This window comes from Harmonia axyridis, chromosome 3 (genome assembly GCF_914767665.1).
Source record: "Harmonia axyridis chromosome 3, icHarAxyr1.1, whole genome shotgun sequence".
Taxonomy (NCBI): Eukaryota; Metazoa; Arthropoda; class Insecta; order Coleoptera; family Coccinellidae; genus Harmonia; species Harmonia axyridis.
Genome location: NC_059503.1, coordinates 23,715,899 through 23,737,351, shown reverse-complemented (window position 1 = coordinate 23,737,351; position 21,453 = coordinate 23,715,899). Strand labels below are relative to the sequence as shown.

The 21,453-nt window shown below is 34.0% G+C and overlaps 1 protein-coding gene across 1 annotated transcript in view; it reads left to right on the top strand.

Annotated features, from left to right (window-relative positions):
* Positions 1-21,453, top strand: part of LOC123675620 (MAM domain-containing glycosylphosphatidylinositol anchor protein 2-like) — a 158,888-nt gene that overhangs the window by 12,391 nt on the left and 125,044 nt on the right. The window contains exon 2 of the mRNA XM_045611053.1: positions 2,320-2,448. Coding sequence (XP_045467009.1) covers positions 2,320-2,448 — 129 coding nt within the window. The remainder of the gene's footprint in view (positions 1-2,319; positions 2,449-21,453) is intronic.

Sequence of the window (21,453 nt, the reverse complement as noted above, 5' to 3'; positions counted from 1 at the left end):
ATTTTCATGATTCCAAGACAATATCAATTCCTTTCACATGTTTAATATTTCATAATCATAATTACAATGTTGCGGGAATCATTTCACCCACGATAATTACATAATTTTCATCTTTTTTTTTTGATTTTGTATAAAATCATATTAAAGAGCCAAATAATTCCGGGCTTTCTAAATTAACGTTTCGCTTTTAACTGCGGTTGACATCTTCAGAGATTTCTTGATTGTAGATTATAAATCGACTTTGAATTTCTCCGAACTAACTGTTTTTTATTATTAATCAGCAGGAATCTTTATAGATGAACAACCTAATGAAAGGTAGAACAGAAGGGGAGTTCGAGTTTGAAGAACACGACGTACCTCACTGACCCCAACCTAATGTTTTTTGAGGTTCCAGGCATCTATTAGTCTATCAACTTTTTGACGATTTTTGTTTTTAATTTTTTCACGATTTCTGTCGTATAGTCTTTGTATATACCTATGTCTTTCTTAGGAGAGTATTTTCTTTTTAATATTTGAATTGGGTTTTACTCAATTCCTGTTCTTTCGTAGTTGATCTCTGGGTCATTTTTGATAGATTTGTAGTGTAATTACATCTTCGACGGGGTTGTATTCAACTACATACTCTTTTCAGCTCATCGTTTGGATGTTGACTTGCTATTTCAATCTTTCTCTTCAAGTAATCTTTGAGAATTTCCCATTCTAAGTCTCTGTTTGGTTTCTTACGAACCACGGCATATATATTACAGCTTTAAACAATTAATTTTTTGTCACTTGTATCTTGATATGGTGTCTGGCTGCTTAGATCCCTGCTGCTAATCCATGAGGTCTTGTAATTGATTTCATCTTTCTCAGTTTCTTGATTTGGTTTATTTGGCTGTTTCTTCCTTTAAGTAAAGTCTGTTCATTGCTGAGTTCGTTTTATACACCATTTCATAAGGTTTTTCCATCTTAGTCTATTATCTAGTGTTACATCTAGATAGTTGACTTTATTTTCCCGTTCATATCTTCTTCATCTATTCCCAGTGTCCTTTTCTGTAGGAGAAGAGCCTGGCTCTTTCTGCCGTTCATTTATATTTTCCATTCAATGAATTATTTGGCCATATGTATTCGAGTTATTCGTATTGTCTTCTGTGTGTGATGTATATTCGTCGATGTCTGACTGCTATTCTCACTTCATCTACATAAGGGCGAACAAATTTTTTTAATTTTTTGGGATGTCGTTTGTATACATATATGCTTTACAGTAGAGGTCCTAGAGCTGAGACTTGAGGCAGCTCTGCTTCTATTTGTCAATTGGTCATCATACTGTGTCATCTTACTCGGTCGACTGAAGGTACTCTCAACATCTAATATCACTATTCCTGTGACTTCTTAGTTCTGAAATCCTTCAGTAACATATTCGAAGAGCCTCAGTAGTTGCAGTTCTTTGAAATAATCCCTTCTGAATCCGAATCAACTGGTTCCCATCATACGTATAATAGTACTGATAGTTGATCTATTGATGACAGAATAGGCTATTCATCCCTTACACTGCTGGCTGGCTTGTTTCGGATTTTATGTATTGTTGATAACAGTGATAACCAGGCGTTATAAATGATTGATGTATCTTTTCTCATGTTGATATTATTGAAATAATTGTATATTGTGATAGCTTCCATATTAATCCTTGAGTATAAGCTCTTGATGTTTAAGAATAATAGCTATCAATTTTGATTCATAGTAACGAGCGTTCATTTAAATTTCTGATCAAGAGGCTGTGGAGAAATAAGAGTTGATTTTCTGTGATTACAAGTAACGCTTAGCTTGTTCCATATATATTTCCGAAATTCGAAGTTTGTAAACAAATGTTAGTAATAAAGCTAAGCGCTATTTGTAATCACAGAAAATCCACTATAATTTCTCCACAGCACACTTGACCACGAATTTAAATAAACGCACGTTATATAATCATAAATTTTTCATTTGACATTCTCATTCTTATGGCCATTCCAAAATATTCAGATGGAAATTCTATTACTTCTGATGATAAAACTCTGCATCTCGCCTGAAAAGTCTATTTTTCCATTTTTGTAGCGCGTATGAAAATTTTATGAAGAAAACGCTGACTTAAAATTGAACAAATCCTGTTTGATGAATTGAACTTATTGAAAACGAAACACACGAGAAATATTGATCATACTTGATGGTAATATTCACCCAAAGTTCTAATTTTTATGGTTTCAGTATTATCAATTTAGCATTTGATTAATTCGAATTATATAATTCGGATCCATTTTCAGTATAGTGTTTTTCTATCTTTGATTTTAACACTTGTTTCAGGATCTGGACACGAAAGTTTAGCAAATCCGTTCATCGGCCAACCTGCTCCTAAATTTATATCAAGAGGCAACACTTTTAGGGTTGTTACGGGTGACACTGTTATATTGCCATGTGAAGTTCAGAATTTAGGTAAGTTGCGATTACGTTTTCTCTCAGACTCTTAGTTTATTTCTGTTCCGGACCTAGGAATGGTAAAGTTCAACAATAAATATTTTATTCTTTGAATTTTATCTAGGAAGCGATATTGGGGTGTAACTTTAATGGAATTTTTAGAATTATAGTTCTGAAAGATACTCAAACATTCATGAAATTTTCTCCTGAGAAATGGTAGTATTTTGTGGATGTCGTAGATGAATTTTATTCTATATATATTAATGTGTTTTTAGGGCCTGATATAATAGTTTCTTACTGATTGGATCTGTTGATTTGAACCCATTTTGGTTTGTGTACTGAAATATTATGAAAAAATTGAGCTTTGAAGCATTAAGTAATTGAACAATGTTTGAAGGTTTCACCTTGAAAATGTAGAACATAGTGCTCACTTATTCAGCTAGTGACTCCATCAAATGTTGAACAATATACTTTCATGCTCTTCATCAAAACAAATAGAGAAATAGGTATTTTGTTGGAAACTTGAGTAAATAAGTAGATTCTATAAGAAACGACAAATTATGCTGATAGTTTTTGAGATTTAAATCCCAAAAGAAAATCTGCAGATTATAAAACAATCGCGATTTTTTTTCATTATTCTACTACAGATCAAGTATTTACTTGAAATATTTTCATAATTTCTTTATCACTGGTACTTTTAACGGAACGAAATGAAAAAAAAACATTCACAGGCATTTTTTCAATAAAATCTATTGGTGTTATCATTTGTTTTTAATTGTAATTAGTTTCGAAGTCACAATAGTTAATACGAACTGTTTTTTCAAAGTGAACCATACAAATTTCTGTAACAAATAAAACCGCATATTTTTTCCCTTCTCTAAAATATATAACATGATATTTTAAGTTCTTATCAAACTCTAGAGATCTTCAGAATTTCCAGGTTCTCTCGGAAAATCAACTAAGTGCCTATCAATGATAATAATCTGTGAACTGTGATATTCGGAAAACAGATGAATTTATGAGGTTGCCGAATAGTCACCAAAATAATTCTCTCAAAAATCGAACCCGAAAATGTGCCGTTCATTTTTTTTTAGGACAAAGGAATTCTGAGATTCCTCACAAGACAACGAATTTGGGACACTCGATGCATATTTGAGTTGATTTCAAAATAAGAGAGTGAAATCTACGAATTTATATTTTTATGTTTTAGCCCTTTTTAAGTAATTATGATGTTTAGTTTTGGCAACGTCGCGCATTCTGGGAATTCGAGACGTATGTTTTGTCAGATGAAGTAGTGAGATGTATCGGCGGTCGGAAAGAATAGTTAAAGGTTGTTAGTATAAAGTTTTCGGTGTTAATCAAAACGGTTTTGATTATATTCACGGACATTTTAAATATATTAGGATTACAGTTCATTAGAAGGTCAGTTTGCATTGTATAAGTCCCATTTTGTTCCATTTCAATCCTTTACCCTGTTCCTTTACTTCCTTATACAGTGCGGTGCTGTGTGAGAGCAGAGAGCAGTTTATATTGGTAAGATTATTATAACATCATTATTTTTATTGGTTCAAATATAGGGAAAATGCAACATTTTTTGGTTCTTCGAGCACGGGTTTTTTGAACTTTAATTCAAGTTTCGGTTACATTTATTTTAGTTTCAATCGGTATACAGAGTTTCGGAACTCATTTTCATTTCATTCCTAATTGCATTCGGAAATATTAATTCAGTTTATTTTGTTCGTTCATACGGTATTGAGCGAAGTAAAAACGTGCGGTAGTTTTTGTATTTTTTCAGCGGTTATCAAATACGATTCGAGTCCCAGAGTAAGCCTTGTTGCCAAGCGTACACAAAAGTATTCAATTCACAGTTTAGACTCGCGGGGTTAGTTTTCGAGTATTCTGCGCACTTGACTTTCAACACAATGGGTGGAACGTCAACTGAACGGAAAATTAAGATGCTTATTGCTAAGAAAGAATCTTTATTTTCGATACTGCAGAATTTATTGGATTTGTCAAAATCATTAACAAGTGAAGTAGCTAAAACTAAATTTTTAACAATGGTCAGTTCAATCAATTCAACAAAGAATGACCTACTGAAAATAATAGACGATATAACAGAGCTCAGTTTTGAAATTAATAATGAGTTTGAACCAGATTTTAATATATTCAGAACGATTGATGAAATGTGTTGTCACATACAATTTTCAGCGGCTAAATTAGAACGAGAACAAATTCAGAAAGATGTTTCTTCGGTTAATGTTGATTCTCAGCTCCTACTGGAGAAAATTATGAAATCATATGGAATTCGCTTGTGGAAAAATATCAGGATAAGCGCGCTCTTGCAACTAATTATCTACGCCAAATTTTAGAGTTCAAATCGATACAGGGTGAGTCATCTAAGGGTCTCAATATATTTTTGGAAAAATTTGATTGTGCGGTACAGGCTTTGAAAAAGCTTAAATTAGATGATATGTCGGATTTCATTTTAATGCATCAGGCCCTTTCTAAGCTTGATTCTGATACGGTGAGATCGTTTGAAATGACTATTAGGGGTAATGGGATACCTACCTATGAAAATGTGATTAAGTTTGTGAAGGAACAATCGAAAATTTTGGCTCTAAATCAGCAATCAACCATTGGTAGAGGTGATAGCTATAAAAATCGTTATTCGAAATCCTTTTTTGTACATCAAAATTATTCTTGTGTAGGAATGGATCGGTCCAATATATGTATTTTTTGTAATCGGAAAAATCATTCGTTGAGTAGATGTGATAAATTTAAACAATTGTCGCCATCTAAACGATATGCTACAGTACGGGATAACAACTGGTGCTATAATTGCTTATCGCCAAATCACGGGGTAAGAGACTGTCCTTCAGACAAATTATGTTCAGAGTGTTCCAGAAAACACCACTTCCTATTACATTTGGGACGTATACAGGGTGAACTGGAAAAATATCCAAATTCGAAATCGGATTCGAATACAAATACGTTGGTTTCAACAGATAACAATTTTTGTGCTACTGCTATGGGTGATCGGGATACTCATACGGTTTTATTGTCGACGGTTGTGGTAAATGTTTTAAACGGTTCGGGTGGTTTGAAAACAGCTAGGTTTTTAGTAGATAGTGGCAGTCAGGTTAACTTACTTACTTATAGGTGTTGTAAGAAATTAGGATTGAAATTTTCACAATGTTCAACGTCAATTCATGGGGTTGGATTCAGTTCAAATTCAATTAAAGGTTTTACAAGTATTATTGTTTCGTCTAGGTATGATTTTACTAAGAAATATTCTATTGAGGCATTTTTAGTAGATAAAATTACGGATAAACTTCCAATAGCCAAAATTGATCGCGGTGTTTTAAAGAATTTTGGAAATATACAATTGGCAGATGAAAAATTTGACGAACCGGCTGAAGTTGATGGCATTATGGGGGCGGATCTTTTCTCGATTATTGTGGGTAATTCGGTACCATCAGCATCGGGATCTCCAGTGGCGGTACAAACGGTATTTGGTCATATGATTATGGGAAAGGTTCGTAAGTTAGAGTCAAAGGGAGAGTTCGGTGTATTCTTCAGTTTAAGGGAGGAGTGTCGGTTAAATGACTTGGTTAATAAATTTTGGGAGATGGAACAAGTTCCAAAGAATATTTTGCCGGACCCAGCAGAAGTAATATGCGAAAATTTGTTTTCTACATCTTTTAGTAGAGATTATGAGGGACGTTTCACGGTAGCGCTTCCTTTTAAGAATTCTCTGAATACTTTGGGTAATTCTAAGACAACGGCATTGATTCGGCTCTATTCATTAGAAAGAAGGTTGGCGAAATTTCCGGAGTTTCGTTTGAGTTATAATGAGATAATGAAAGAAGCAATTCAGTTAGGTTATATGCATTTGGTTGAGGATGAATATTTAAAAGATTCGGAACCTGCGTATTACATTCCTCATCATGCTATTGTTAAACAAGGTAGTTCGAGTAAGCCAATTCGTGTGGTTTTAGATGCTAGTACATCATCCGATAATGATGTTTCGTTGAACGACATTTTACATGGTGGTCCAAAATTACAAACCGATCTGTTTTCTTTATTACTGAATTTTAGGTTGTTTCGAATAGCGATTACAGCTAATATTCGACGAATGTATCATCAAATAAAATTAGTTGATTATCAATGGAGGTTTCAAAGATTGCTTTGGCGTTTCAGTCCTGATGATCCGGTTCAGGTATTTGAATTCAATCGTTTAGCATTTGGGGTGAAATCAAGTCCATATTTAGCTCTTCGTACTATAAAGCAATTGAAAAAAGAAAATGGATGTAGTTATCCTTTAGCAATGAAAATAGTTTCGACAGATGTTTACATAGATGATTTGGTTTGCAGCATTCCTTCGGAAGAGGAAACATTTAATTTGTATTCACAATCAGTGTTATTATTCGCAGAAGGAAAATTCGAGTTAGTTAAGTGGTTTTCTAACTCTTTCGATCTATTGAAGTTAATTCCTAATGACCAACAACTTGTAAATTCGGTAACATTTGGAGCGGAGACAAAAACTGGGTGTTATGTGTCTGTTCGGAATGTAGCGAATGAATCGTTTTATACAATGTTTTCTAGAGTTTCGTCTTGGATTTCTATTTTGCGGGTTACGGTTTGGTTACTTAGATTTTTGAAGAAGCCTCCCAAGAGAAAATTTATTATAGCAGATGATTTGAAAAAAGCGGAGATTGTATTGATAAAAATTGTTCAGAATAAAGCATTCGGATCGGAAATAAGGTTATTGAATTTAGAAAAAGAGATCTACGGAAAATTACGCAAATTGACTCCCTTCATCAAAGATGGAGTTCTCAGGGTGGGGGGACGATTAGAAAATTCTTCGCTCAAGTTTACTAGCCAACACCCTATTCTACTTCCAGGCAAAGATCCTTTTACAGTAAAATTAATTCAATACTATCATAAAATAAATCTCCATACAGGTTCATTTCTTTTGGAAGCGTTGTTGAGACAAAAATATTGGATAGTGGGTGGTCGTAATGTTATACGACAGCAAATACATGCCTGTAATCATTGTTTTAGGTTAAAGCCCAGAAATAATTATCCTCTGATGGCGAATTTGCCTGCTTCAAGGGCGAATTCTACTAAAGTAATTTCTCAAACGGGGGTAGATTACTTTGGACCGTTCGAAATATCACTCGGTAAAAATAGAAAAACTCAAGTATATAAGGGATATGTTTGTTTGTTTATATGTATGAGCGTAAAAGCAGTTCATTTGGAACTCGTCAGTTCCTTATCTACAGATCATTTTTTGCAAGCCTTCAAACGGTTTTTATCTCGAAGGGGTACTTGTAATGTTCTGTATTCAGATAGGGGCACTAACTTTGTGGGTGATGAAAAGGTTCTTCGCGAAATTAATGAATTTATTGATTCGGATCAATTTATAACTTCTTTTCAAAATGAAATATGTTTGAATGGTATTGAGTGGAAATTTAATACGGCCGGGGCACCCCACATGGGCGGTTTGTGGGAGAGCAACGTCAAATCGACTAAGAATCTGATCTATAAGGTAATAGGTACTCAAATTCTAACTTTTGAAGAGTTCAGCACTCTTCTTACTCAGGTTGAAGCTTTATTGAATTCACGTCCGCTTTGTCGTCTGTCATCAGATTCAAGTGCACCGGAAGCATTAACACCTTCACATTTTTTGACAATGTCACCATTAAAATGTATTCCATCGAATGATTTGTCGGATATCAAGTTGAATAGGGTTGATCGTTTTCAACTGATTGACCGGATGGTTCAGGATTTCTGGAAACGCTGGAAATTAGAGTATCTAACGACTTTACAAACTCGGGAGAAATGGCATTTGAAATGCTCAAATATTGAAGTTGGCACGGTTGTCATATTAAAATGTGAAAATTCGCCACCACTGCATTGGCCATTGGCGTTGGTCACAGCGGTCCATCCCGGAAAAGATGGTATAGTACGTAATGTAACGCTGAAAAAGAGTAAAGGTACCTATACACGACCTGTAGTAAAGGTATGTCCTTTACCGACCCAGTAGTCAGAAGAGTTGACTACTATATATATTTTTTTTTTGGTAGGTTAGTTTTTGTTTCTTTTTTGGTGAATTTTTTTTTATAGTGGATGATTTTGACAAGTTCATTATTGAAAGGTATTTGATTTCAAAGTGACTGAAATTGAGTTTTCAGGGCGGGGGGTATGTTTTAGCCCTTTTTAAGTAATTATGATGTTTAGTTTTGGCAACGTCGCGCATTCTGGGAATTCGAGACGTATGTTTTGTCAGATGAAGTAGTGAGATGTATCGGCGGTCGGAAAGAATAGTTAAAGGTTGTTAGTATAAAGTTTTCGGTGTTAATCAAAACGGTTTTGATTATATTCACGGACATTTTAAATATATTAGGATTACAGTTCATTAGAAGGTCAGTTTGCATTGTATAAGTCCCATTTTGTTCCATTTCAATCCTTTACCCTGTTCCTTTACTTCCTTATACAGTGCGGTGCTGTGTGAGAGCAGAGAGCAGTTTATATTGGTAAGATTATTATAACATCATTATTTTTATTGGTTCAAATATAGGGAAAATGCAACATTTTAGTTACTGCTTTCTTGAATATTTGGAAATATTTTTTCTTGTAACTGTGATCTGCAGACGACACGGAAGCTGGAGAATATCAATATTTTCTTCAACATAATAAATAAAAAAAATATTTTGGAAAACCCATTGGGAAAAACTCTTTTATTATACCGACCTCATGACTTCGCTGAAAATAGCTTACTACATATTGAAGAGTGAGTTTCGGAGGCCTCTCGAAATTCATATTGCACAATATATGTACCTACGTTGAGGAGAAAAGTGACTGTGACGCCTAATAATATTTTATCCTGAGTTATGATCGTATTTTTTACCCGGTTTGGATATGTGGACGCCATTTGAGAGTATCCAATATGCGAAAGAACAGTTTCCTAGGGTAATAAGAATACTATTGGCAGGAAGCAATACAGAATTCAGTTCCGAAAGAATTCCTTTGATCCCGAATTTTTCATCTCATATCTTGGCTTCTTGTCGTTTCATATCAAGTATTATATATCAATTTATGGGTGCGTGGAAATATTGAAATGACAGAAAAATAGGATAATTCAATTTGCTTTGCAGAATTATCTGATAAATCGAAAATGGATGACCATATTCTAATAATAGAAGCGATAAAGTATTTCTATGCCTCGTAGGTTTTCCGTTACTTTAATATATTTGAATAACCCAATTTCATGGAATTGAAATGTAGCATTCTTTATGAAGTTATTTCATGTGAGAAATATAAACAATTCGAAAAAATTATCTACAATGAATATGATATATTATTATGTCAACAAAAGATGTTCAAGTATAATAAATTCTTGCCTTGTTGGAGAAGGAAGAGAAAATCTTCGATTTACACTTCACTCTAGTTCAACTTCAAGTCGATGATGATTCTGTACAATTTCACTTTATCAATTTTAATTTCATTCAGTAAAATCTTATTGAATTGTAGGTCTATCAGAAAAAAAGGTTTTTCAAATATATCTTTGAATTTTTAATGTTTCTCATAACCCAATGTAGTCGATAATCAGTCGAGATCGAGAAGTATTTTGAATATACAATGAAATATTTGCCAGTTTTCGAAATTGTGTCTTTGATTATTATTGAATCCGGCTGAAACAAATGACATCAAATGGATTAATGTATGCAATTCAAATCTATAAGTATGATCGTGCAGTACCTGCAAATGTTTCTTAAGAGGTATTTCTTCCATAAAATCTTAAAAAAAGTTGGTTTACCATTTCCATCTCACTCCATCTGTGTTCAATTATTTGTCTTCATTGAGATGGAACGTTCGAAATATCAATTTAAAGAACTAATATCGAGTACGAGCAAAAGATCCTATAATATTTTATATCAGTACTTTTCATCCATCAAAAGGGCTAAATTTGACGATAAAAATATAATCATTGAATATAGGATGATCTGACAAATTTCAATCTGATCAATTGAAGCTTTATCACTCTCTTTTTCATATTATCATCTAACCAGTTGTCACTAAATCCAAATTAAATTATCTCGTCCAATTCAGGCATTTGGGATAAGCTGAAACCCATTCGGGTTTGAAATGTTATCCGTATAACATTTTTTTTTTCGAGAGGGTCTTAATCGTGAAAAGCTTAGGGTCGGACTTTCCCTTGGCTCGGAGCAGACGACTAGTAACAGCGTGATTATTTGATTAAGAGAAGAGCACCTGGAAATTTTATCTGGCTCGATAAATTCATTAATCTATGAAGAAGCTGAATGGAACAAGTTGTGAGTAAAATGTCTAAAAATACTGAAGTGTCCAGGGTCCACTGATTAAATTTTGTTTAAGACTCGACCACGACATTTCCGGTAGTACCCTTTTCTTTCATAGGTGGCGCTATTTGATAAAATGTCCATGTTTCCTTGGACTCGACAGCGCCAGATCAGAAAAACTTAAACATTTTCTCTCGTGGAAAAGCTACTCAGTTTAATTTTTGGACGACTAACCTTTTCGATAAAAGACCAGGCAGCAGCCTGATAGGAAAATTGTCACCAGTTAATTTTTCTGAATTTTTCGTGTTGTAGAATGTATAGAATGTTGTAGAATATAACCTAATGAACAAGGAAGACTATGGGTTCAACTCAATCCTATGTCAAGTTTTCTAGATACAGTCCACTGAGCGTCAAAGTTGAAAAATGATATTTGTTCAGAGAAAAAAAAAAGCAAACACTTCTGCGTGATAAACATTGCTTAACCATAAAGTAATGATTTTAGAGTGGTTTTTAATATAAAGTATTGTTAGATAATAGATACAATGGGATGACTTGCACGTCTCCGAAGGGAGAGGTCGGGATCACCACGAACAGACTATAACCCTTTTAAGTTCTAAGTAACTTCGGGAGGCCGGGTTTTAGTTTATCTTGTGTTGAAACGGTCTCTTCAAATTTTTTACCCATTTTCGAATGAGAGGAAAGATTGGTGTTTCATTCAAGTGACGAAAAACTCGAATATTGGAGACATTTCTTCGCGATATAGTCGCATTATCATCATTAGGTACAAATGTACCTAAACTTTCTTTTGAAACACCATGTATACTTATCACGATTATGAAAACAGAGGCTTTACAAAATATGAATGGAAATAGATAATATTCAATTTATAATTGTGTGTTTCGACATTTTCATTACAAAGAATAGTTGCCAGAATTAGTGAAAGCCGGTAAAGAACAATCCAAAGGCCACTTCGATGTTACAATCACATATGAAAACATCTGTATATTTCACAAAGGATTTTTTGAAACCATTCGAAGTCAATAGATTTACTGTAGTAGTTTGATTTCTCGATTTTTCACATAAAGATTTCATCGTGTTTCGAGCATAAATGTGATAAAGCATAAAATTTTTGTACCAAATTGCGTACAAAATGCTCTTTTTGATTTCGAGAAAAGTTGTGGACTGTAGATAGATGATTGTTTTATTCGGTTTTTGGTCATTTTTAATTCCAAAACGAAACAAAAAATCTTAAATGAGGTTGATTTCTTCTTCATTGAAAATAATGAACAAGAATTTTGGCCAACCTTTAGAACCTATAGATTCTCGAGTTGTTTCTGGAAATAGATCTTTGCTATTCCTTTCTATAGAAGAAGATGTATTGAGAGGTTTGGAAGATCTCAATCGATCTGAGATTGAACGATAAATTATGACTGTTAGTTCTACCATCTAGTTTCATTCCACTACAATATAACAGAAAAAGGAAATTAAATATTAGGCAATAACATTTTTTTTTCAATATTTGTCTTACACTTTTCGAATATTAATTGCATCGAGATAAAAAATTCAACTTGGACAGCCCGCATCTCAAACTTCACCGTCTAGACTACCCACTCGTTTTTGTCTAGAACTTCCCATCTGAAGCACTCGAGGAAACCTTTGAACAACTCTAACAGACTTGAATGAGGTATTTACACTTCTTACGATCAAGTTGAAAAACCTGCTTCTTTTTGCCCGAAACTCCAGGAACTTCCACATCTGTGAGCTGCAACCAACCATGAAAAAATTATTCGGAATAAAATTCTGCATCCAAGTTCGTCGCGACCTGAGGGATCAGAGACTTCAGGTGCAAATTATTCAACCGAAAAACGATGTAAATATAGAATTTTATCGAATTTTCCGAGATTAGCCTCTGCGTGCATGCACAGAACTCGCGAATATAATTTTATTCATTATGTCAAATCAAACAATCTGATACGGACGGATTCCCTACGAACGTCATGTTTCAATTTGAACATTCCAGGTTTGGATTGGGAGAGCTTCTGGAGGCCCAGTTCCAGCGAAGGGAAATCTGAAACATTCAGAGGGTTTAATGGGGCAGGGTACAAAAGGAATTAAATTTTTTGAATACATTATTGATCGATGGATTAGGAGTGGATGCTCAACCTTGGATATTTTCAGCATCGCCATTTATTTTGTTTTTATTCGAGGATATCAATTGATATTTCAAAAATTCGACTTGTAGTGAGGAACAAATAGTTATATGACCAATTATATTAGCCACATTGAATTAAAGTAAAGGCTCATTTTCACGATGATAGTACTCTGACGATAGAATGTTACTATCGCACGAATTATCACCATATAAACTACTTGATAGTTAATATCGCATTGTTGAGACAGCACTCCCGATAGTACTATCGTGGGAGCTACTATTATCATCATGAAAACGATCCATGCTCCACTTTGGAGAAGGTGTACTTGGCAGAGATCACTGAGAGCCAAACTGATGATTCCGTCAGTGATCTCGGGATGAAATATCGCAATCCTCAAAGAGAGGATTCGCACCTTCGAAATTGGCTCGAAAACACCACGCAAAAATGAAATATCCTGATCGAATTTTCTATGGTTCTGATGAAGCTATTTTGGCTAGTTGTTTCCGAGACAAGTAACGAGGTGCGTTCTCTCCCAGAGGTTTGTGTTTCGTTCCGAGATCTCTGGTGGACTCATCGGTTAGGTATAGGCAATCCAGCAATCTCTGTCCAAGACACACCTTCTCACATCATCGTGGAGAAGTGCATCTGTTGCAACCCGACGACCCCTTCAAATCCGTCGGGGCCGATGTAGTGTGGCGCGTACAGCCATAGCACCATCTCTGAGTAGACAGAGTCACTACACTATCAATACCCAATTGTGTTCTGGCAACGCAATCCACATGAACTTTTGCTTGGAGCTAAGAATTGTTCTTCAAGATAAAACTGCAGATTTTCATCCAGGTCCAAACTGCAATTTTGAAATTTACAGGAAATCAACGAAGTCAGCCGCAGCATTCCATTCCCGAACCTACTCTGAAAATTTTGAGTCTCTAGTTTTTCTCGTTTGGAAGTTATAATCGACATAATCGAATTTGGTGATAGATTCGTCATCAGTGAGTCGTTGAAGACTATCTTAGATTCAAAATTTGAAAATTGCAGAAAATAACACTCTTTCAAAAACAGGGAAAAATTTTTAACGTAATTACGTAATGACTTCATTTTGAAACGTGAAAGGAACTTACTATCACTTTTGAACGATTCTGTTCAAAAAAGCAACAAAAAACTAACAAATATGTTTGGTAGGATTTATTAAGAAAGAAATTTTAAGATTTGTTCGCAAATGTAAACTTTTGACTCTATTTTAACATGTGTTATCATCGGAGAATGAACACAAGTATCGTTCAAAGGTATGAATAAATCTTTGTATACAAAAGAGGATCTATGGATATTATGTAAGGGTATCAGGTTCAAACGACTGCACCAAATTGGATAATTCTTTTTTTGATGTGTTCATTAATGTCATGAAAAAGTTTATACAACAAAAAAATATCGAAAAAATCGTACGGAAAATAAAGAAAAGGCATTCTTTCTTCCTCCGATCAAGCAAACAATTATAGAGTATAATTTGATACTTCGAATGATGTATTTTGGGTTGCCTGACATAAAGTAGATTATTGAATTGAAACGTTCGAAACCAAGGCGGGCAGCTACTATGTCATAAATTTCCATCAATGAAAATTTGAATTTTTACTCATTGCCTTTGATGAGTGGAATTCGTTCTATTTTTTCAGACATATAATGCGAATGCACATCTGCAACCTTGGCAATCATTCGGATCTACAATTTTCGAATGTTATATTCACCGGTGTGTGCTGGGGTTATTTTTGGTCGACAAACTTCGTTGATTGCATGCTGACTACCTTAAAAATGAGCTTCTTTCAATATCGAGGCTGAAAATTGTGCGGGTAAATTAAAAATTCATAATGGAAATATTCCAGCATTTCGAATAAAAGGCTCTACTTACAGTAGGTACTTTTGTTGTTCGTTGCGAGCATATTGGAATATAGCAGAAATACGTCGGCAAGGCTCAAATTTTATGATATACCGCTACTTTCGGCATGAATTTTCGCATCCATGTTTACAGATGGTAACAAAAAAAGTCCCTCATTAATTTTTGAAGAAAAACTTCAATCAAAAACTTTCCATTCTATTTTACTTTTTGGTCGATTCTGAACAAATTTAGTTTGTGTATTGCCTCGTCCTTTTTTTGGCAATTTGGTTGGAAATATTAAGAAAAACATATCCAAATGACAAAAAAATTATGAATATACAGGGTGATATCTCAAACTTTCACAGAACACGGAAGGTACGATTTTATTAAAAATGTGATTTCTCTATCGATGCTCTATCGATATAAAATATTCTCAGAGCTCCAGAGTTGCCGTTTTTTGATATATAAAAAAGTACTAACCATTCCGATATTTCAAATAGAACACCCTGTATATAATAAAGTTTTTCGGTTTGCAGTAGCCTCTAGATTATTTATTCATTAACTTGTTCCTTGTTCCTATTTATAGTGGTTTTTGAGTAATTGATTGATTTTTTTTTTGGCAAAACATCTTCTATTATCTGTTATACATTCATCACTTCGGTATTTGGAATTCTATACAGCTGAAATTTCAGGTATGGATTATCACTATCCCGTCCATCATTTACGTGTAATATCGTCTCTAATTATACAGGATTATTCTAATTCACAGGCTTCGACGAGACATACTAAAATGATAAAAAGTGCGTTTTTTCGAATGTAATTATCCCATGACCTGCATATTATCATATGTATTGAAAAAAAAAATTAAATTTATTTTCAGACGTTATAACATGTTCCTATACCTAAATTGTAAAATCATGTTTCCATCCCAATGGCAATATAAAGCTACATTTGTTTTCCGTTATAATCTTGATATCTTTGCCGATCTTCGCAATGCATCCATTTCCGTAGCCATTATTATCTTTTTCTTTCTTTCAGACAAAGACCATATTTCAGATTTATTCGTTAGTACGCTTTCATCATTATTTTGTATATGCTCTTTTTCCTTCCCTCAGAGATATTTTTCGACCATAATACTCCATTTAATGGATCAATAATGTTCCTGCTTTGAGTTATCCGGTTTTGTATTTTTGTGGCAACTTTTCTGTCTCACCTGAACGTAAATCCAAAAATTTGAAATTGTCACATTTTTCAAAAATTCTATTCCAATGTTTATTCCTTTGTTTTAAGTTAATTACAGAAATTTTGGCAAATAACTTATTCAATAGCAAATACCTTCGTTCTGTTACTCTCTTAGTTAGATATTGATCTACTGATTTTGCCAAACTTTTCCGATTTAAATGTAAATAATAGGGAAGATTATGTCCTTAAAGGCTTTCGTTTATGGACTGAACTTGAAGGATAATCTTTGAAATTAGTTTGTCCGAGATAAATAAAAAATATTTCACTGGAATACACTTTGAAATAATAATATGTTTTTCGAGTTCCGGATACATCTTGGGTCGCAGAAGGACGAACTTTTGCACAGTATGTTTATTGGTTATAGTTCGACTCGAATTGGGGACATAATCACTTTGAAGTATTGAATTCAACTTCGAAACTTGTTTCAAAAAGGAGATGTATTCGATTGCTCATCAAATTGAATCAGTTGCTTCGATTGCTGAAATCTGAATAGACGAACGGAGTTGATGCGCTTAGGAATTTTGACTATAAAAATGATTCAGTTTTGTTCGTTTCATGAATTAATCGAATCATTAATACGTCCCCAACTCTTATTTTTAGCTACCTTTACATTGCCTACGAGGAAGAAAAAAATTTGACTTCTGACTTAAACATTTTCGGTCTCAAAACTAATTTCTAGCCATTCTAAATATTTTGCCCGTTAGCCTAATTTAATAGCCAATTTTCGTTTAATCTTACTGCATTTTCAGTTTGGTCCAAAGAAAGTCCCATATAATACGGAGAGCTATTTTGAATAACCTGGAACTACAAGAATTATATATTTCTTTATATTTACCTTTGATCTCCAAACATTTGCATATTTACTTAAGATATTGTTTACTATTTTATATATACAATTGTTATGTCTCTTTGCTAGTCCAGCAAAGTTGGCCAATAACAATAACTGAAATTGTCAGTTCACGTTAGAATACTGAAGCCATGCAGCGCCGTAGGAATACCACGTGCTCTAAACTTATATTTATTTCTTTCGGTCAAAGTTCTCTGCTATAGAAATGGAAGGTGCATTTGACAGAGATCATTGAGTGCCAAACTGAAGATACTGTCAGTGTTCTGAGGATGAAATAACGCAATCCCCTCAAAAAATTAGCTTGAGTCGAGTGAGTCTCGCCAAACATTGTATTCGAAATATTCAGAATGTACCAGAAATATAGCCAGAATAATTCATGCGTGTTTATTTTCATTATATATGTTTACTATGAAATACTTTATTATATAAACAATTGTTTATTTGAAGTGTTCGATCCAGTTTCTGTTGATATCATAATAAATATGTATTTATACGTTTAAAAACAACGTTGAATATTATAAAATACTTCTTGCCACATTTTTTACTCATAATAAACGGTTGGATACCCAACCATTTCTCAACGTTATATTAACGTACCTGTGCATCTTGGGTACAAACCTAGATTTTTCACATAAATTGTAGGCATGTACCAAAATTGAATTCCAAGAGTGCTTTGTTGACAAAATAGTAGCGAAAATCATTTATTTTAATCTTACTAGACGTAAATAATCATTTCGATTGATTTAATTATTTGTTCACCTTTTGCTCGTAGTTTAGTGAATCAATTATGTTCAACGAATTGGTTCTTTTCATATGTGGGGTCAATATTTCCTTCTATTCATATTACAAGGATTTTGTAGATGGAGGAATAACATACTCCTGTGGATTTTGAAACAATATACACCAAGTCCGTTCATGATAGTAAATTTTCAAGATTAACTCTTTTTCTTGGAGGGAAAAATGTGTTTTTTCTGTCTTTTTCCACATAACATCGTCAGAGGCAATATCCGTTTCTGAACTGGATATTTTTAACGCGTGTTCTTAAGAGCAAAAAGTGCCAAATAGTCACAGTTAACTCAGCCAAAAAAAACAACTTCTATATTAATGAAAATTCTCCATCTATTACCATGATCAATGAAATAGTTTGAACTTCACCATCCATATAATACCTGGGAATCCATTTAAGTGAGCCTGAAACTGCACTCTAACATCATGAAGAAAAAAGCCATCAATAGTGCTAAACATTTCAAATGTCTGAGGACCAAGGAATTGATATGAAAACGGCAACAAAAATCTATGGAACAATATGTAGGCCAATAATTGAATATGGCCATCCTCTTCACGCAAACTGCAAAGAAACCTTATGGAAGATAAGAGAAGTGGCTGAAACCTCATCGCTTAAGATTATTACAAAGTTGAGGAATCCAAGAAATTGCCTACATAATCCATCCAATAATCTCCTCTGCAAGTTAACAGGAGTGGAATCAATCAGAGAACGCATCAAGAAGTTAAATGGAAGATTTGAGAGGAGATTGGAGGATGCAGATGATGTTTTTCAGCAGTTCCATTTGGATCCAGTTAGCCAGCTACATAGAAAATTTCCTACTTGCACCCTGCTAGAAAAACTCAGAACCTGTTGATTTATTCTATATCTATAAATATATATATTTTTTTGTAACGTGATCATGTAATTCGAACTGAAAGACTTAGATCAATTGCCTCAATTATAGTTATTTATCTATTTATTAGTAGGGAGGCAGAGTAATATTTTAATAAGTCATTTTATACCCATTTGTAAACGTTGACATAGGTCTACATGTAGTCTTCTTTGTCTACTGTTGGATTCGAATGATCATATTATTCACATCCGATCCTAGGATGAAGGAGCGATAGAATATATTACCGTTCGCCCTAGGCGCAAACCATACGATTTACTTTGTTTATATTGCTCCGTCTTAAATTTGAATGAGCTATAGATTTGAATTAGATTAAAAAAGCCTTGCAATTCGAGTTTATTGCCGAATTAAGTTTAACTTCAGGAAATAGTAGACGTTTGCTCGCTTGTTCAACTTATCCATATCTCAAAAAATTAATTATTAGTAATTATTTTTCTTGATCAATTATTTCCAAATATTAGCCGTTTTATTTGTTATCCATATCTCATCTTAATTAATTGATAAGAGTTGTATTTCCTCTAAGACTTCAAGCCAACCAAGGGGATTTCAAAATCTGGCATTTAGCTTGTTTTCAGAGTGTAGGAGCAAGTCGAATTGTTTTTATTGATTTTTTAAAATTTCCATTCCTTTCATATTCTGATTAACGCTGAGGCATATCTGAGCTTTTAGTTCCAATGGAAACAATTAATAACGGATTTCGATTCAACTGTTCATCAACAGCCGTGCTGGCGTTGTAATAACAGCCGAACGTATACTATTCATTTCCACGTTTCAAACAATACTCGATCATATTCTTGTTTACAGATCTGCCGCGTTCTGGAATTGTAAACAATATAATGAAATGGCACATTGGAACGAACCTACGCCTCACAAATGAACCGGGTTACCATCCAGTATGAACATACCTTCGAAAACTTAAATAGGAACATATCAATTTATATGTATAATTGGGGGTTCTCATTTGCATATAGATTGCAAACATTGACGATCCCAGGGAGTAATATGCAGATGGAGTCGGGAATATTTCCCCAGATACACAGAGGCTATTTTCATATCGAGGTGAACTAAGTTCGTAGAGAAACCACTCTTGCTTCTTTGTACGAGTACACCTCCTAGGGGATGGCGGAATCGAACATTTCAGGCTTTTCGGAAAAGTGAATATATTTGTGATGGAATCATGTGTGGAAATTGAGCAGTATCGAATATCGGGGGAAAAGTTGAATTGAAAGAATATTCACAGAGTAGGAATGGTATAGCAGAAATTTGTATATTTTTCCACCCAATTACTTCATGATACTTTGAGCATACATACAATGCATACATTTGGTAAATAATTAATCAGAAGACATTATTATCGAGTGCTAGGAATCACGGTAATGATTGAATCCATACTTAGAAACCTATCTCAACTGGAATTTTGTTAGAAATTTGATGCGACATGGAAGTTCGTGAGAAATTTGAGGTGACGTAGATTTGAACGTTACAAACAAAATCCCTCTACGTTTGAACGATAAAATTGCCATTTTGGACAAACTATCTTGTTTTGTTTTGCATTACCAACAAAATTACCACCTGGAAATGAAGAATTATGGTGGAGAGGTTAGGTTAGGTTAGGTTTTTGAAAAACTATCTTGTGTTTCTTTGCATTAGCAACGACAGTGCCAGCTGAAAATCAAGAATTACGGTGAAGAGGTTAATTTGGTGATTTTGAAGATCTCAAATTTTGAAAATTTATATACATTCATCATCTGAGCGTTCGTTCCCCGAACAGGGCGATATATCTTTTCATCACGATTCCTTTTTTTTTCGAATTTTTAGCCGGAAATTGTTTGAATTGATAGAGACTCACGGATAACGAATTCACTATCAAATTCAATTCTGTCCGTTAAATTCAATAATAGGCATAATCCGACGAGGGGTTGCCTGTATATGAACTTTTTCCAGATTCGTAAACTTTGCGGAATTTTTGTGAATAAATCCTTTACTCGTTTTTCAGCAGCTTGTTCGAAAGTCTCATTATACATTTTTGCAATGTCTATTTATTTGAAAAAACTCAAACAATGGCTGCTTATATTTATCAGTCTTCGTGATGATTGAATTTAGTTTTATATGTATTCAGTTTTTTGTGTTGTCAAATTTTATTTTCTTTTAGTGTTTTCAGGAAGTCACAACTCCACACAGTTAGAAATAACGTTTTTTCCTCATTTAAAGTTTTTCCTCGATAACTCTCAAAGTATCCTTTTAAGGTATAGGGTTTGCTAACCCTCCTCTTTCCATACGTAGAATTAATTGAAATATTAAAAAATATAGATTATTGAAAATCTTGAGTTGTGATTAATTTGAGTTATCCAAATTCATGATCTTCTGATAAACACTCTTTACCTTTTTGGTCCAAACCACAAACAGTCTTATAATAATACGTATTTGCAGAATCAAAAATCCAAAAGAATATTTCGAAAAAAAAATTTGAATCCCCGTCGCCACCATTTTTTCCACAAGAATCCCATTAACTCATGAACCGTTAGTTTCTTTCAGTGTCGATGGCATGGCAGTTTAATCGATTTACAGGGAACGAATTGTTATTGTATATAATGTAAAAAGGATGTGTAATTCTTCGGGGTGTCGAAGAATGTGTCATGTCGGTTGTAAAACTTGAGAGATTTACTGGGGTTGGGAAAGTTCTAGAACAAGACGGTTGTGCCAGATGTGCTACATCTGTTTCTCAGGTTCTAGTCCTTCTAGAATATTCGATTTCCAGGAATCCGCGAAGATCTTTGGGGGCGGTACGGCAAAAGCCCGTATTGGACTAGGAGATGGTACCTTCCCCTAAGGGTGTGGTCGAACCGAGAGAAGGGAGATCTATATTCGAGAGAGGGTAGTTCCAATGGACAGAGAGGACAGTTCAGATTAA